This window comes from Pistacia vera, unplaced genomic scaffold (assembly GCF_008641045.1).
Source record: "Pistacia vera cultivar Batoury unplaced genomic scaffold, PisVer_v2 Contig1380, whole genome shotgun sequence".
Lineage (NCBI taxonomy): Eukaryota > Viridiplantae > Streptophyta > Magnoliopsida > Sapindales > Anacardiaceae > Pistacia > Pistacia vera.
In genome coordinates this window covers 5,789-21,349 of record NW_022195445.1, presented here as the reverse complement: position 1 = coordinate 21,349, position 15,561 = coordinate 5,789, and the positions used below count along the sequence as shown (strand labels likewise).

The 15,561-nt window shown below is 36.5% G+C and overlaps 3 protein-coding genes across 7 annotated transcripts; 2 read left to right on the top strand and 1 right to left on the bottom strand.

The window, feature by feature from the left end:
* Positions 1 to 198: 198 nt before the first annotated feature.
* Positions 199 to 3,800, bottom strand: LOC116122887 (auxin transporter-like protein 5). The gene is made up of 8 exons (XM_031408687.1): positions 3,479 to 3,800; positions 3,196 to 3,381; positions 2,979 to 3,091; positions 2,641 to 2,824; positions 2,456 to 2,553; positions 1,713 to 1,920; positions 1,352 to 1,609; positions 199 to 805 (listed from the first exon to the last, which is right to left on the bottom strand). Exons 1-8 carry the CDS (start codon positions 3,632 to 3,634, stop codon positions 527 to 529), a joined length of 1,482 nt encoding a protein of 493 aa, XP_031264547.1. The 5' UTR covers positions 3,635 to 3,800; the 3' UTR covers positions 199 to 526.
* Positions 3,801 to 8,616: 4,816 nt separating this feature from the next.
* On the top strand, positions 8,617 to 10,521 carry LOC116122889 (uncharacterized protein At2g29880-like). Of its 2 annotated transcripts, none has more exons than XM_031408691.1 (4): positions 8,617 to 8,771; positions 9,230 to 9,577; positions 9,650 to 9,722; positions 9,817 to 10,521. In XM_031408691.1, the coding sequence occupies exons 2-4, from the start codon at positions 9,245 to 9,247 to the stop codon at positions 10,302 to 10,304; spliced, it is 894 nt and encodes a 297-aa protein (XP_031264551.1). In that variant the 5' UTR covers positions 8,617 to 8,771; positions 9,230 to 9,244; the 3' UTR covers positions 10,305 to 10,521. The 2 variants fall into 2 exon arrangements, with proteins under 2 accessions (XP_031264551.1, XP_031264550.1); XM_031408690.1 differs by having other exon boundaries at positions 9,802 to 10,521.
* Positions 10,522 to 11,063: 542 nt separating this feature from the next.
* LOC116122886 (thaumatin-like protein 1b) lies at positions 11,064 to 14,796 on the top strand. Of its 4 annotated transcripts, none has more exons than XM_031408684.1 (4): positions 11,064 to 11,238; positions 11,513 to 11,586; positions 11,680 to 12,373; positions 14,225 to 14,796. In XM_031408684.1, exons 2-4 carry the CDS (start codon positions 11,523 to 11,525, stop codon positions 14,412 to 14,414), a joined length of 948 nt encoding a protein of 315 aa, XP_031264544.1. In that variant the 5' UTR covers positions 11,064 to 11,238; positions 11,513 to 11,522; the 3' UTR covers positions 14,415 to 14,796. The 4 variants fall into 4 exon arrangements, with proteins under 4 accessions (XP_031264544.1, XP_031264543.1, XP_031264546.1 ...); XM_031408686.1 differs by lacking the exon at positions 11,513 to 11,586 and having other exon boundaries at positions 11,066 to 11,312; positions 14,225 to 14,328; positions 14,445 to 14,796; XM_031408685.1 differs by having other exon boundaries at positions 11,075 to 11,211; positions 11,486 to 11,586.
* Positions 14,797 to 15,561: the final 765 nt, after the last annotated feature.

Here is a 15,561-nt window from a genome sequence, read left to right as displayed (position 1 = left end):
TTCATTTTCTTCTGTCCAGCAAACATTGCTATAGCAATGAATAACACATAAGTTTGTATATATAATTCATATGCTTTCCTTCAAGATTTATGTTGATATACTGGAACTTCTCGTTAACCAAATAATATAAACTTATAACATGTTTAAAGATTGGAAACATGATTGAGTGAATAAGATCATATCATCTTAGAGAGAGGAAGAGAGAAATAAGCAATTTGCAATACATAGCTAAGAGTACAAATTTCCAGTTTTGGATACAATATTTTTCTTATCCTTGAAAGGCATAACAAACTCAGTAATCTAAACAAAGGGAGACAGAGAATTAAAGGTGTATGGGTATGGATAATGACTTGAGTTTATAACTAGCCAAGTACATTTTATATTGGTGGCTTAAATTTAACTCCAACAACTTATCTTCTCTGTCTATAATCTAAACAGCCAAGCGTACGTGAAGGTAGGTAACACTAATGGTTGTAGTTTGTGGGGGGCACTTTGGTGTTAGCTAGTTCTGTTTTGAATGCCAAAATCAAAGGCTGTGATGAGTATGATTCACGGCAGGGTGGTGGAGAGGTGGTGGCGCGGTGGCATTAAGAGCATGAGGTGGCGGTGGCAGCAGTGTTTGTGGTGGGCATTGGTAACATTTAGTAAAGAGCCCAAATGTGTCAATTTGGTGAATAAAATTGATCATACTAGCCCAGCCTCCGAACCCAAAACCAACCACCAGCACCCACACCACCACAAACACATTGATTGTGTAGGTGCCAATCCATCGCCCCACAAACCTCGGTGGCTGCTCAACCGCATTCTGCATCACATCACAATCATCCATCAGCTTCATATTACAATGTTACAATCTCTTATTGCTAATTAATGAATAGTTTATGAATATTAGAAAAGGGCACTCTCCCAGTAGGGAGAACCAGGTACAAACTGATAAAATTCTGCCACATTGTTGCAGCAAGAATCTTGTGCTTTTTGCAACTCATGGGGCCAAATATTTAATTAAATCTTTCATAGATTAAGCAAATCAAAGATAAAAGAACACCAAGTTTCATTATATATATACATAAACAACGTAACAGAAAGATGATAAATATTAAATCCCAAAGATTATCAACTTAGGAGAAAGACCAGGGAGCTGGTCTGCTTGACTGTGACAACACGCTATTGTCTGTGTTTCTTGTTCCTTACTCAACTTACTGATAACCCCACCTAATAATTTCATGATTAAATTAATATAAGCTTAATTAACAATGTTCAGTCAAAGTTAGACACGAAGAAAGGCTGTTGATTCATTTTCTTGATATGATATTTCAGGTGTCAAACTTTTTATTACTGATATTAATTTTACCTCTCGGGCGGCGGCTGATTTGAAGGTGAAGATATGGGCTAAGGCAGGGATGATGTAGACGGTAAAGCTGACCAGAAGTGATCCAACGGTGGAGTTGATGGGGCCAAAGAATGGGAAGATGATAGCCAAGAACCAAATGGGGACGACCACAGGCAATCTTGCTGCTGCCCTTTTGCATAAACTCTTGCACTCATGCAACCCAATGGCTTTCTCCCACACAAAATACAATGGTGTGCATGCAAATCCAAATGTAATAAACTGCACAAAAAACAATGAATCAAACACCAATCAAAACAAAACAAATCAATAAAATTACAATTACATATTCATTAATTTGAAGGGCATATATTTATTGGCTTGCCTGGTGGATGAGCATTAAAATGACAGCCATGTCTCGGAAGGGGGATTTGGGGAGAAGGGCAAAGGCGTTGGAGTGAGTAAGAAGCATGTCTCCAAATGCCCAATAAACAGCTGATGCGGAGGGCAGTGTCAGTGTCAACACATACAGAGTCGCCAGTAAGTAGATGGCCTTGAACTTCTGGGGCTTCCACATTGCGTGCATCAACTCCCTGCAGCCCCACCAGAGATCAATTAATTTCATCTTAAACAAATCAATTAATTAATCAACTAATAATAAGCTTGATTAATAGCCTTGGATTCATTGGTGAAGCTGGACAGCTGGACCCATCTTGGCCCTTTTTCATGATAAAAGCAAAAACAATAAGAAAGATGATTGGCTTTTCTCTAGTCTCTACATTGAAAAGGAAAATTAAGTCGGTTTCCCAAGAAAAACAGACTTTTTGCCTCCCACGCTCAAGAAGGGCAATTTGGGTATGAAAATGCATATAGTAATAGTTTATATTTTGATAAAAAAGAGATTGGTCCAACTCAATAGATCACATGGCTAGATCATGTCTAAACAAGTGAAGCTTCAGTCTCTTTCAGTAATGATGTTAAGCCTCTGGTTTTTCTACTACATGCATTATTATATTTTTTTTAAAAAAAAATTTCCCCCAATGAACAGCTTAAACATAAACAAATAGTCAAATACACAGATTTGTACATAACATAAAGGACACGATTCTTAATCCAAACTTGTCTTACACAGTGACGGCATGTCCCCCAAATGTGTAGAGAATGTTTGTGGCTCCTGTAAAATATAACACCAATTTGCTTGGGCCCGAATGTTTCACTCCTTCCACCTATATTCACATTAAACTAAACCATTAATATTAAAATTAAAATTATACAGACAACTTATTAACAGGCTTTATTAGACTGTAAATTACCTGGCCATGGAGGAGAGAGGCAATGGTGAGATACCAGGCTGTGTAAGTTGTCATCACGAGGCCGAGAAAAGACCAAATTCTGTAGTTGTGAAACGAAGGAATAAAGACTGTGGTTGCGCAACAAGCCCCGAAGATGTAAGTCCAAGTCCTCTTGTCGAGATTGTCATTTATGTAATATATGTTGCTGCAATAAATTAACATTAAAGATAAAGATAAACCCAGTTGCAGAGAGCCAGAAACGGGTCAGAGAGAGAAATGATTCTTTGTTTATTTTGGATGCTTGTAATTTAATGAGAATACAAATAAAGTAAGAGTCAGAGATTGGTCAGTAGAAATACCTTGCACAAGCTATGAGTTGAATCACGGATCCAAACAGAAGAAAAGTGCAGTTAAACGCCAAGCCCACGTTCCTCCAGTGTTTTCCAAGGAGCCCATCAAGAACTTCAAACCACTAAATTTTTAATTCAAAAACACAAAAGATCAAACTTTAATTAATATTATAGAGTGAATGAATGAAATGTTGTCTTTTAGGGTTAAGTTCTTTGTAGTATGAACCTGAATAACATGGTTTCTGAAATCAACTTTTTCTCTTTCTTTTCTTGTTCTATATTCTACGTAGAGTATGCTAATAAGATAAGCCGTCCAGCTCCCCATCAACCCATAGAAGAGCTGAAACAGTATCCCCGAGAGCATCCCCAGCTGGGAAAATGAGTATGGAAGTGTAAGCAAAACTTGAGCCACCTGAACAACAACACAAAATCAACATTAATACAAATTTCAACTTCAATAAGACCTCATAGTTACTGTTTTATATAAAAGAAATGCAATATAAACTAACCTGATTAGAAGAACAGCTAAACCAGGCGTCGTAAACGGAACCGCCATGCCAGAAGAACTTAGAGAGCTTTGTTTTGACATCCTGTGGCTTCCCTTCAGTTTCCATCTCTACATAATTTCCCACTATCACTGTCTCTACAACCTTATCGGCTGCCATTTCTCTCTCAGTCTCACTCTCTTTTAGTACTCAACGAGTTCTTTTTCTCTCTATTGGTGACAGGGTGTGTTTGTTTTAATTCTGTCCTACAATGGAGGTGAAGAGGGGAATATAGATAGGTATATATATAGTTATATACAATACCACACAGCTGGTTCTTTGTTCTTGAAGGATGAGAAAGGCTGTGCTTGAAAGGTACTGTAGAGAGCGGTTTTGGGAAGCGAGTAAATCCTCTTTAGGGAGCGCGCAAAGTTTCTTTTTTTTTTTTTTTTTCTTATTTAGGGCTTCAGATGAATTTTGATGATTTATTGTCCTTTATTGTAATTAGAAAGTTTTGTTGTTTAGCTCATAATATTTAATTAGTGTAATTAAGATTTTAATAGTAATTATTTAGAGAGCGTGATTGGCTTGTCCGCACGAGCGGGTCTCCCCGGTTCCCGAGCTGATAATTACAATTATCATTCTACCTAATCTACCCTTAATCTCCTCCCGTAGTCTCTAACATGCCCTCGTTATTTTTGCTATCTTGTAACCTATTTTTATATCCTAAATAGAGGATGAACTATTACAAACCAAACATCACAAAATTGATTTGTTTTTTTTTTTTTTTTAATGACAGGAAGGTGTTCGGGCCAGTTGATGTGCACCGCAACTAACTTACTGGTAGCTTAGAACTACCTTTTTTTTCAATGACTAGAGGGTGTCCGGGTAATCTTATGTACACATTAACTAATCCTTTAAGACCTTGGAACTACCAGCTAGATAAGAGCTACAGTGGTTACCAATTAACAATCGATGAAATATTCAAACTTAAAACCTCTTAAGTAATACACCCAATAGTCCATATCAAACCACTCCATCACTCAGAGATAGTTTACAAATTTGATTTTACAATGTAGAAAACACTCAATTCAGTTGATGGATGTAGTTTATTAATTATTATTTTTATCTTAAATTTATAATGTTTAATATGAAGAGTCCCTATCAAACCACTCAATTACCTAGAAGTGTTTGGGCTAGTTTGCGCGTACCTCAACTAATAACTTGGGCCCTGAAATTCATGATCAGGTACATCCTCAAGTGATCATCCCTATTAGCAACTGAAGAATTGAACTTAGTAATCATCCCTATTAATAACCGATGTGGATTGAACTCAAGACTTCTTGAGTAATATACTCAAGAGTTTTTGTCCAACCACTGAGCCACCCAAGGGTGGTTTGATAGCTAGTCTTTTCAGTAATTGACACAACCTATACCATTATGCACTTAATAGGAATAAAAGAATCTAAATCCCTAATTGGTTTATATTAATTTGGAGACGAAGAGGCCTTTAAATGGTTAGATATTTACTTGTTAAAACCTTTCATTTTTATTTATTTATTTTTTTGTTTAGCTTAAAGTTTTAGAATTTTTAATGTTTAATATGAAAATAATGTTAAGGATAATATAGTAAAAGAAAAAAGCAATAATAAAAATAAAAATAAAAATAAAATGTAGAAGAACTAGGCACATAGGGGAAGACAAAATAGAATGAAAGAAGTGAAGGAAATTATAACAAAGTAGACCGCATGATTGCAGCCAAACGGGCGTGGTCTCTTTACAAGAACAATAAAAAGCTGCTTTTCTCACATGCCCAATACCCTAAGTCCAATTTCCAAAATTCCTTATTCATTTTCCCCCCTTCTTTTTTTTTCATCATTTTACCCAAACGCTGCCTTGTTTGTTTTACCTTCATTTTATACGCTCCTGCTAAAATCATGTGTGCCCTTGGAATGGGGTAGATTTTATAAATTATAATAATAAATACCCATATATTTTGTGGGACCAACTATTTTTTTATCAGGTATCTGGACTAGCTTACGTATACATCAACTAATTTTTCGGGACTTTAAAACTATCGGTTAGACAATAATTCTAATGATTACCCTTATTAATAAACGAGAAAAAACTCGAACTCAAAATCTTTTAAATAATACATACAATAGTTATTATCGACCTTAAACCACTTGGCCACCCAAGAGTTGGTATGTGGGATCAAAATTGTATTTAGAATATTGTACTTTTGTGTACATTTATTTTTATTTTTTAATTTCTCTCTTACTTCATTATTGATATTCTTCTCTTTTCACAATCAGATCTGATATTCTCTCTTTAAACCTCTATCTTCCTTGGGAATAATTGCATATATTCAAAGTTTATTCCAATTTTATTTTCGATGGTAATTGAGTTTTGTTTTTTAATAAAATATTAGAAAGGATAAATATAGACCTAAATAATTAATCTACTAGGTGGGTATTTTATGTTCTCCAAGAATCCATGAATTACTTTTTTTTTTCTTTATAATAATTCCTTATATTATACACTCTATTTAGCCTCACAAATCTTGTTGATACCCATCTTTTTTCTTAGGATAAATCACATTTTTCATGTTACAAAAAAATAATAATAAGCATAATATTTCATATACCCTTTGTATTGAAAACTCTTTTGAGATGTGTTAAATAAAAACTTTTAACTACCTCTTGGTGGTTAAATGGTTCGATATGGACTTAGGTGTAATTACTCAAAAGATCATGAGTTTAAGTCTCTACTCGGTTGCTAATAGAGATAGCCCTTAGAGCTCTTACCCGGTCGATAATTCTAAGATCTTAACGGATTAGTTGAAGTATATATAAACTAGTCCGAATATCTTCAATTATTAAAAAAAAAAACAAAAAAACAAAAAAAAAAAATCTTTTTTTAATTCTCTATAATTTGTTTTTGAATTTGAACAAGAAACTCATAATGATAAACCATAATGAGTTTGTCTTGCTCACAATAAATAAGAGAGAAAACCCATCTCATCTCTCTTATAATTAAAAACAAAAGCATGAGTATGAGTATGGTTTCTATTTCTGGGTCTAGAAAATGAAAAGCAATGGGGTTGTTGCAGGTGCAGGGCAACATCTTCATCACAATCACATCACTTGAAAAACATTCGCCTGTGCTTTCTGTCTCCTTGACCCAGATCAGTGTTCTCACAAAGCACCACATTTCTGCATGCTTCTTCACTTAAACATAATCTTTGCCCCCCCTACCCATTTATTTGATGAATTGAGTGATCTTTCAAAACCTTAATGGCGTGTTTTGTTTCATTCAGAAGAAAATTCTTAATCTGTTGTATAATTGAAGTATATGAATGAATGAGGGTTTTCTGACCCATTCCTGACGCAGCCTTTTTGCGCATGTTTTGAAGCCATTAACATCAATGAATTCAAGACTGACATTCATCATAAAAATTTACACTTAGTTACCCTGTTCCCATATTAAATTTCTCCATGTAATTATGTTATACACATTCAATATTTCTCTGTTCATGTTGTTCCAACTCTTCTCTCTGACCTTGTTTATTTCTTTAAGAAAGAACCCATCTGATTAAATATGGTAATGGGTAACAGAAGAATTCTTGAAGAACATTGGAATTGTTGGGAAAATGAATCCAGACATGGCATGCAGGTTCTGCTAACGTATGTCTTCCAAATATAGGGAACCATTAATTGGATTAGTTATGATAATGTTGATTAAGAAATATTAAAAAAAACAAAATCAATCCTCCACAAATGTACACAAAGACAACGAGCAAATAATTTTATAGCACGGCAAGAAAACTTAGGCCTGCTGAGAATGGTGGATCCACTCTGCAACTGTAATCCATCACGCTATGTCAAATATAATATGATGAACAATAATTTCCTCTCAAACAATTATTGGAAATTTCCCATCATAGATTGTAAGAGCAATATCGATTCATCCAACGCTAACTTTAACGGCTTTATGTTCTCTTTTCTGAAAAACTATTATCATCATCATCATCATATTAATCAGTTCTAAAATTTCAATTCCATTCCAGATCGGCCCGGATGTTCAAATGGGTCGAATTTTCTCATGATAATGATAAAAGTGGGCAGAGAGATGAGATTGAAACCTCTACATTGACTTGAGATTTGGATATTGATTCAAGAGTGGTCAACTCCATTAGCAAAAAGGATTTTAATGTGCTCTATATAATTGATTTTAAAGCCAATTATGAAGAAACACCATGATGCAGATTTCTCTTTATGGCCTCCAAATTGGAAGCAAAATTTAGCAGCAAAAAGAATCCTATACTGGAAATAATTTCTTGTCAATCTACTTTTATGCCATTTTGTTTCACCACTAAAGCTGGAATTCATTTGGCCACTGCAAAGCACAATAAAGCTTTTTACAATATGTCTTATTTGCTCTTTCTTGGCATTTGAACTGGCCTTATTCCCTTGGCCACACAGTAAAAGATTAAAAAAGAAAGAAAGAAAAAAAAAAAAGAGGTAGACAATAGAAATGACAAGAAAGAAGAATTACCCTATGGATGACACCATTTTTTGAATTCATCCCAAAATATATAGAAAGTATTAAATATCATTTATCAACCCTTTTTTTTTTGGTTAATTAAATGGGTAATTTTTTATTTTTTATTTTTGGTTAATCAGGGGTATTTGAGTTAATTTATGCACACCTCAATTAATCTTTTGGGATCCTAAAATTAACGACCGAGTAAACTTTCAATGACTACATCTATTAACAATCGAGGTGAATCGAACTCAAGAGCTCGAATTGTTAAATTTTATTCCCCCCTTTTAAGAGATAGTTAAGTCTGAAACGTTACAGCTTTTTCAAAGGTAATAAAGATATGTTAAGGGAATTTTTTTAGAATCCGTGGAAATGCCCATTTAATTGGGCTACACCTTAAGGCCCAACCTTGAACCAGCCGAGTTGAGTTGGGCCAGGCCCAAATTTAAAATGTCTACTCTTGGGACACGTCACTGGCCAGTAGATTTTTTCGTTTGTTTGTAAAATCCAGGGTGATTAGAAGTGACGTGGCAACCGTTGATTGGGTAGCAACAGCGATTCCATGTATAATAACGTTGCTCTCCCGCGCAACATTTCATTCACTCACTTGCTCTCTACTCGCTCTCCTCTTAGAAGAATTAAGACACCATTCTTATCCTTAAATCTGCGCAGGCATTACCACCTCGGCGCACGTTAGTCCCAACGGCTCCGCTGTTCCGGGTCACCGGAGTTTATGACAGTTTTAGGCGTGGATCTTTGATTGGTCTGTCAGGTACCGTACTGGTACTGTCAGTATAGAAATAATAAATTTTATGCCTCGTTTCAGTTGCTTAATGATAAAAATATTTTCAATTTTCAATTTTTATATACTTAATATTACTTAGTTATAGTATGCATTGTTAATTACTTGGATTAATGAATTTTAACATAAAAAACTAGGGCATTTACAACTACAGTTAGCGATTTCTGGTTATACAAATTCATGTGGCTGATCATTTAATCATATTGATGATTATATTTTGAGTATATTTCGTAAATTAAAACATTTTAGCTTGATTCTATGTATATAGAGGTTGTTTTGGAGACAATAATTCGTGGGACGATTCAATTGCCTCATCAGTGGAATATAATCAAATTTGTGAGAATGTGGTGTGTGTTATTTTTGTCGATTGATTAAGGATGTTTACAGTATGCTACTGCTGAGCATTTGAATTTTTTCCCCTTGTTTAGTAATCGTTTGCCGGAATGTCTGCTGCACAAGATGGGATCCTAGGTCGACCCAAGGCAGAGTGGACACCGTCTCGCGATGCATATTTGGTTGAGCTTTTCATTGAGCAACATAATTGTGGAAGAACTGCCTACAATGAATTTAAGAATGAAGTGATCAAATCTGTTACGCGTGACTTCAACAAGAAGTTTACCATGAATTTAGAAGAGAATCAGATAAAGAACCGGTACAATGTGATGAAGAAGGATTATGGTGTTGTTAAAACTCTACTTGGTCATACTGGATTTGGTTGGGATGAAACTCGGCAAATGGTTGTTGCTGATGATAAAATTTGGGATAGCTATATTACGGTATGAACTATGAGCATTCTTTACAAATTGTTTCAAAATTTAGTCAAAAAAGCTGATGACATATTGTTGTAGGTGCGAAGTGAAGCAAGACCTTTCAGACGTAAAAGTTTTCCCCTGTATAAGCAAATGTCCATCATATTTGAAGGTAAACTTCACTATATATCTTTGTTGTAAATTTCTCATTACATTTGAGTTGAATTTTGTCTTTCCTGGAGCAATATCAGATGCTTACATTGCAGGAGAAAGAGCTACTGGTAAATATGTTCCTAGTGGAGTACCTTTGGTGACTGAAGAGGGACATAGTAACACAGAGACGGTAAGATCATCAGAACCTACTAATGTACCTACACAAATGGTTGATGGCACAGTTGATTCTGATTCAATAATCCGGATAAATGACACACTATCAAAGAAGCGGAAATCTGTAGGTCCAGCAGCATCCGGTCGCAAGAAAAAAGCATACTATAACGTAAGTGAGACGATAGAGAATGCCTTGTATGAGATGTTCTCAGCAGCCACATTTAAAGCTGCACAGAGGAACTCATTGAATGAGAAAACATTGTATCAGAAGTGTCTGGAGGATTTGCAGAAATTGGAAGAGTTGGATGACACTGAGTTTGCAAAAGCTGTGAATATTCTTAAAGACGATAAGAATGCAATCGCATTCGTGACCATTAAAGGACCTCGACGGCTAATTTGGTTGAGGTCTCTCTGGCAAGCACAGTAATCAAATATACATAATTGATCACACCCTCTTCAGCCCTCTTTACATATTTTTGGAACTGGGAATTCATTTTTATACAGGAGTGTTGTATTATTGTAGTTAATTCCAGTTTGTTCTTTCATGTATACCTTTGAAAGTTTAATTTGTTCATCGTGAGTAAGATTGTGTATCCCATTTTTTAAGTCAAATTAGCCACTGTTCCCTCTGTTGAAACTCTTGAATTTACTTTTATTTGATAGCTTAAATCACTGGAATTCTGTCAGTGCTACTAATGTTGCCTCAAAATCATATCAGAATCTGCTTTTGCTTACGCATTTTAAACTTGATTATTATCTTAAATACCTACCTTGATTTGTGGGTAATCCAGGAACCTCTTATTCTCAGAGGCTTCTACATACTGATGAGTAAGATTCAAGAATCCAATGGGCCTGTGCCACCTGTAATTTAAGATTGGTTTCTGGTTGTTTTTTCCTGCAAAATCTGTTGTGGGATAATCTGGGAATCTTGCAAAAATCACAGGGATATATTGCACAGTTCTTAGTTTTGACTTTTACTGTTACTTCATTAATGTATTATTAGATTAGAAAATGATTAATTATCAAATAATATTACTAAGCTTATTGTTAGACTTAAAACTCTTATATTATTCATGTTTTCAATACAAAAGTAATTATCAAAATTCGCTTTACAAAAGATAAAAAATAAAAAAAGGAGGGAAAACAATGAGAAAATGACTAACAAGCCCCTGAAAGCCACACACGTACACTCTTGAGTCCTGACCCTCCTCTTCTCTCAACAAGAAAAGTAAAATTCTTTAGCAAATGAAGACAACAAACGAGAACCAGAAGCCAAAAGCCAAAAGCTTCTTCTTTTATTCAATCTTTAACATTCTCTAATAATCAATTCTTCATCTTTAACCCCAAAACACTATTAATAAATAAGTAGCAATGGATCATCGCCTCCTCATCTCCGCCACCTTCATCTCTCTCCTCTCCCTCACTCTCCCTCCAGGTAACAAACGATCACTTCTTTGGAATTTTTTTTTTTTTTGAATATTCATTTGCGGCTGATCATATTTAAGTCTTTTCATTTTTGTCCATGCAGAAGCCCACTCGGCTTCTTTCAAGCTCATCAACAGGTGCCGCCGCACCATCTGGCCCGGTTTTCTCTCCGGCGCCAACTCNACCTTAACCCCAAAACACTATTAATAAATAAGTAGCAATGGATCATCGCCTCCTCATCTCCGCCACCTTCATCTCTCTCCTCTCCCTCACTCTCCCTCCAGGTAACAAACGATCACTTCTTTGGAATTTTTTTTTTTTTTGAATATTCATTTGCGGCTGATCATATTTAAGTCTTTTCATTTTTGTCCATGCAGAAGCCCACTCGGCTTCTTTCAAGCTCATCAACAGGTGCCGCCGCACCATCTGGCCCGGTTTTCTCTCCGGCGCCAACTCTCCGCCGCTCTCCTCCACTGGCTTCGAGCTCAGGACCGGCAAGTCGAGGACTTTAACAATCCCCAAGTCTTGGTCGGGCCGGCTCTGGGCTCGAACCCTCTGTGCCCATCACAGCAACCAAACATTCTCTTGCGTTACCGGAGACTGTGGCTCCGGTAAGGTCGAATGCGCTGGCGGAGGAGCCGCCCCACCCACTACCCTTGCGGAATTCACCCTCAACGGCGCCGGTGGGCTAGACTTTTACGACGTAAGTTTGGTTGATGGCTATAACCTCCCTATGCTAATCTTGCCCAAGGGCGGTTCTGGCGGCGGCTGTAGTGCTACTGGGTGTTTAGTTGATCTCAACGGTGCGTGTCCAGCGGATTTGAGAGTTGCGCGTGGGACACACGGGCCAAGTGTAGCTTGTAAGAGCGCGTGTGAGGCTTTTGGTGATCCTAGGTATTGTTGTAGCGAGGCGTACGCTACGCCTGACACGTGTGGTCCTTCAGTGTATTCTCTCTTTTTCAAACACGCTTGCCCACGCGCGTATAGTTTTGCTTACGATGATAAGACGAGCACGTACACGTGCGCGTCCGCCGACTACGTTATCATATTTTGCCCGCCACCTTACACCAGGTGAATTTACTATTTTTGCTTTGTGGGATCTTGCGATTATTGCTTTAATGCCTTATGAATATGCTATTGTAGTTTGGTCATTTTACATTTTTTGCATTATTGGCCACGTTGGCACCTTCCAGAAATTTCGCCAGCTTTGACGGATGGAATGGGCAATTAAATTAAACTAATAATAGAGCTGTGGGTTGGTTTGGAAAGTGAGTTATCGATGAATTGAGAAGCACCTTTTTTGGATTAATGTGTTACATTTTTACTTGATAAAGTGTTTTTGTTTAGATACGCAATATTGTCAAAACCTACCCACCTATGGTAGCCCGGCAGTAAGGACGAACCTAGGGGGCTGCAAATGGGTAGAATTTGCAGTCCCAGGTTCGTTCCCATTAGGTGCATAGGTAATACTTTGTCCATGATTTGCTTGAGAGTTATACGGTGGGTGGGTTGTTGTGGGATAACTCTTCTTGAAGATTAATGTGCCTGTAAGTTGGTCCGGACGGCTAGTTTCACTGTATAATTGATTTAAAAAATTAGTTTTTTTTATAACAAAGGTGAAGTGTCGCCAAGCATAGCCATTTTTGCTATTTTGGTAAATGGATTGTGCACCCTTATGGGCTCCACTCTTTTATGTAGCTAAACTGTGAGAAAGTTCTTAAAAGTTATTAGTCAGGTTGTCAATTTGTAGAAGAAATGTGGATTAGATTGACTAGTGGTTGTTGTGCTAGCTGAATGGTTGTTCCTATAGTTTAGAGAACTAAAAGATGATCTTGCACTAAAAACTTGATCTGGGCATTTTTGCTCTGAAGTGCTGGGTGTATGGTTCTTGAAGGTAGGAGGCTATCGATGTGGGGATTGTGGTTTTGACATTGTTTTACCCTGTGCATCACCGCAGAACTAGTTGGCTTCATGTTAAGCGAGTATTTTTGTTATAATGGCATAATTGTGGAAGAATCAGTACTAGTTATAGGTTGTCAGTGGGTTTTGCGGTGTGTCTTATATGATTCGCATATATGAGTTGGATTATCTAAAAACTGTGGCCGATCACATCCATATGAGGCACTAAAATTCTACAGTAATATTACATGCATGATACCAGTAAAGATTAGTTTACCTAGCCCCTGATGCACTACTATTAGTTCGGTATGTAATGACAGATTGTGATCTGAAAACGAAATGCAGGTTCTCCTTTGATATCCTGTTGTGTCCTTCCTTATTTTATCCATTGTACTTAATCAAGATGTTTAACTTGCTAGAAAGATCAATTCATAAGAATGTTATTTTAACCATGAGGATGTTTGTCTGTTTATCTGATCGTATGCATGCTTGTTTTTTCTGTGCATACTCTAGTCAGTTGACAATTAGAAGCTGGACTCTAATCTTATTAGAATCGTTATCTGCTAAAGATATGGATACTTATAAGCACTTCAACAAAACTGAAGACTGAATGCAAGTATTTATGCTTACTATTGCATGATGGTAGAATAAGCTGTTCATTGCTCATTCATAGAAGTGATGCTTACATGACAAAAATTTGATTATGTTTCTTGATAGAAATAAAATTTCAGTTAATCATTTTGTTTTGGTGTCCGTGACTTATCTGCTAATAGCAGAGTAGGAAACTAATTCCAGGTTTTGGAAGGGCTAATGTATAGCTAGAGAAAGATTGGACACTAGTTACAAACAGTCTTATTTTCCTTCTCTTTCACTGACCTTTTTTTCTGAAGAGGTTCAATGCATAATGATAATGGTGTTTTGGTTGTGTTGTTTGCTTCAAGTAGTGTGTGTATTATTTTCTTTAATTATGCACTAAGATTGTCCTATAAACAATGAACTGTCTCTTGTATGAAAAATATGCAGTCAAAAATTGGTGGGAGCGCGAAAAGATGGTGCACCGTTACCACTTGTGAACAAGACTACAATGTACATTGCAACAGATCATTCAAGCGGTGCTTTGTCCTCAGGTCTGGTCCAAAGGCATTTTACTGCCTGTGCTGCCTCTATTCTATCGGCTCTTTTGCTCTTTTGGCCGATTATATTGCCTTTATGACTAACATTAGCTTGGCCTGGATATCTCCAGGCAGATAGTATCATAAATTCCAGCTTCAGAAGGTGCCATCTTCATTATTGCTGCGCCAGTGGTTAGCCCTCATATAGATATTGTTCATGGAAGAGGTCGAAGTTCAGATAAGTCATCGCTGGTGGGACTTCGAAATTCTATGGAAGATCTTGTACATGCCTTTCTTTGTATTCTTACGTTTTTCTCGTTCAGATATATTGAGCTCCTTGATCAATATAGTATTTCCAATGATTTACGCTGAATTTTACACAATACCCAACATATCAAAACTCAAAGCATCAATCTTTACAGCTGGGTTTTCCCGATAAGACTCAAATAACTGTAACAAAACACTATCAATATCTTTAATTGATGAACTTTTGATGTTAAAGATTCATCAATTAAAGATATTGTTAGTGTTTTGTTACAATTATTTGAGTCTTATCGGGAAAACCCAGATGTAAAGATTGATGCTTTGAGTTTTTATATGTTGGGTATTGTTAAGGGTTTAGGGTTTTACAAGAAATGTGACTTGGCATTGAGTGTGTTTGAGTGGTTTAGGAGTTGTAAAGATTGTGAGTTGGTCATCTTGAATGGTAGTTTAGCTGTAATATATTAGTATGTTAATTTCGGCTGCGGCTTCGTTGTTGAATAGTTTGCATAAGATGGGAATGATTTGATGTTTATGCTTTACTTCATTGATATTGCTTATGCTAGCAATGGGAGGTATAGGGAGGCTGTGATGATTGTTCAAGAAATGGAGGAGGAGTGTTGTAAACCTACTTTGATAACTTACAATATGATTCTGAATGTGTATGGAAAATGGGTATGCCCTGGAATAAGATTATGACTCTGGTAGAGGGAATGAAGAATGCCGGAGTTGCCCCAATTCTTATAATACGCTTATAAGTTGTTGTCGGCGGATATTTGCATGAAGAAGAGCTTGGGTTTTTGAGGAAATGAAATTAGCGTGTTTTAGTCCAGTAAGGTTACTTATATAATGCCTTGTTGGATGTTTACGGAAGTCTAGGCACCTAAAGAAGCCATGGAGGTATTAAGGAGATGGAGGTTAATGGTTGTTCATTGATATCAGCTTATGCCGAGATGGTATTCCAGACATCGAGAATTGTCTTTTCCC

Coding starts and splice junctions, on each gene's coding strand:
- LOC116122887 (XM_031408687.1), bottom strand. CDS start 3,634: ATGGCAGCCGATAAGGTTGTAGAGACAGTGATAGTGGGAAATTATGTA. Junction 3,382..3,478: donor TTAGCTGTTCTTCTAATCAG/GTTAGTTTATAT, acceptor GTTGTTGTTCAG/GTGGCTCAAGTTTTGCTTAC. Junction 2,554..2,640: donor CCTCTCTCCTCCATGGCCAG/GTAATTTACAGT, acceptor ATGTGAATATAG/GTGGAAGGAGTGAAACATTC.
- LOC116122889 (XM_031408690.1), top strand. CDS start 9,245: ATGTCTGCTGCACAAGATGGGATCCTAGGTCGACCCAAGGCAGAGTGG. Junction 9,578..9,649: donor TTTGGGATAGCTATATTACG/GTATGAACTATG, acceptor ATATTGTTGTAG/GTGCGAAGTGAAGCAAGACC. Junction 9,723..9,801: donor AATGTCCATCATATTTGAAG/GTAAACTTCACT, acceptor GAGCAATATCAG/ATGCTTACATTGCAGGAGAA.
- LOC116122886 (XM_031408684.1), top strand. CDS start 11,523: ATGGATCATCGCCTCCTCATCTCCGCCACCTTCATCTCTCTCCTCTCC. Junction 11,587..11,679: donor CTCCCTCACTCTCCCTCCAG/GTAACAAACGAT, acceptor TTGTCCATGCAG/AAGCCCACTCGGCTTCTTTC. Junction 12,374..14,224: donor TGCCCGCCACCTTACACCAG/GTGAATTTACTA, acceptor AAAAATATGCAG/TCAAAAATTGGTGGGAGCGC.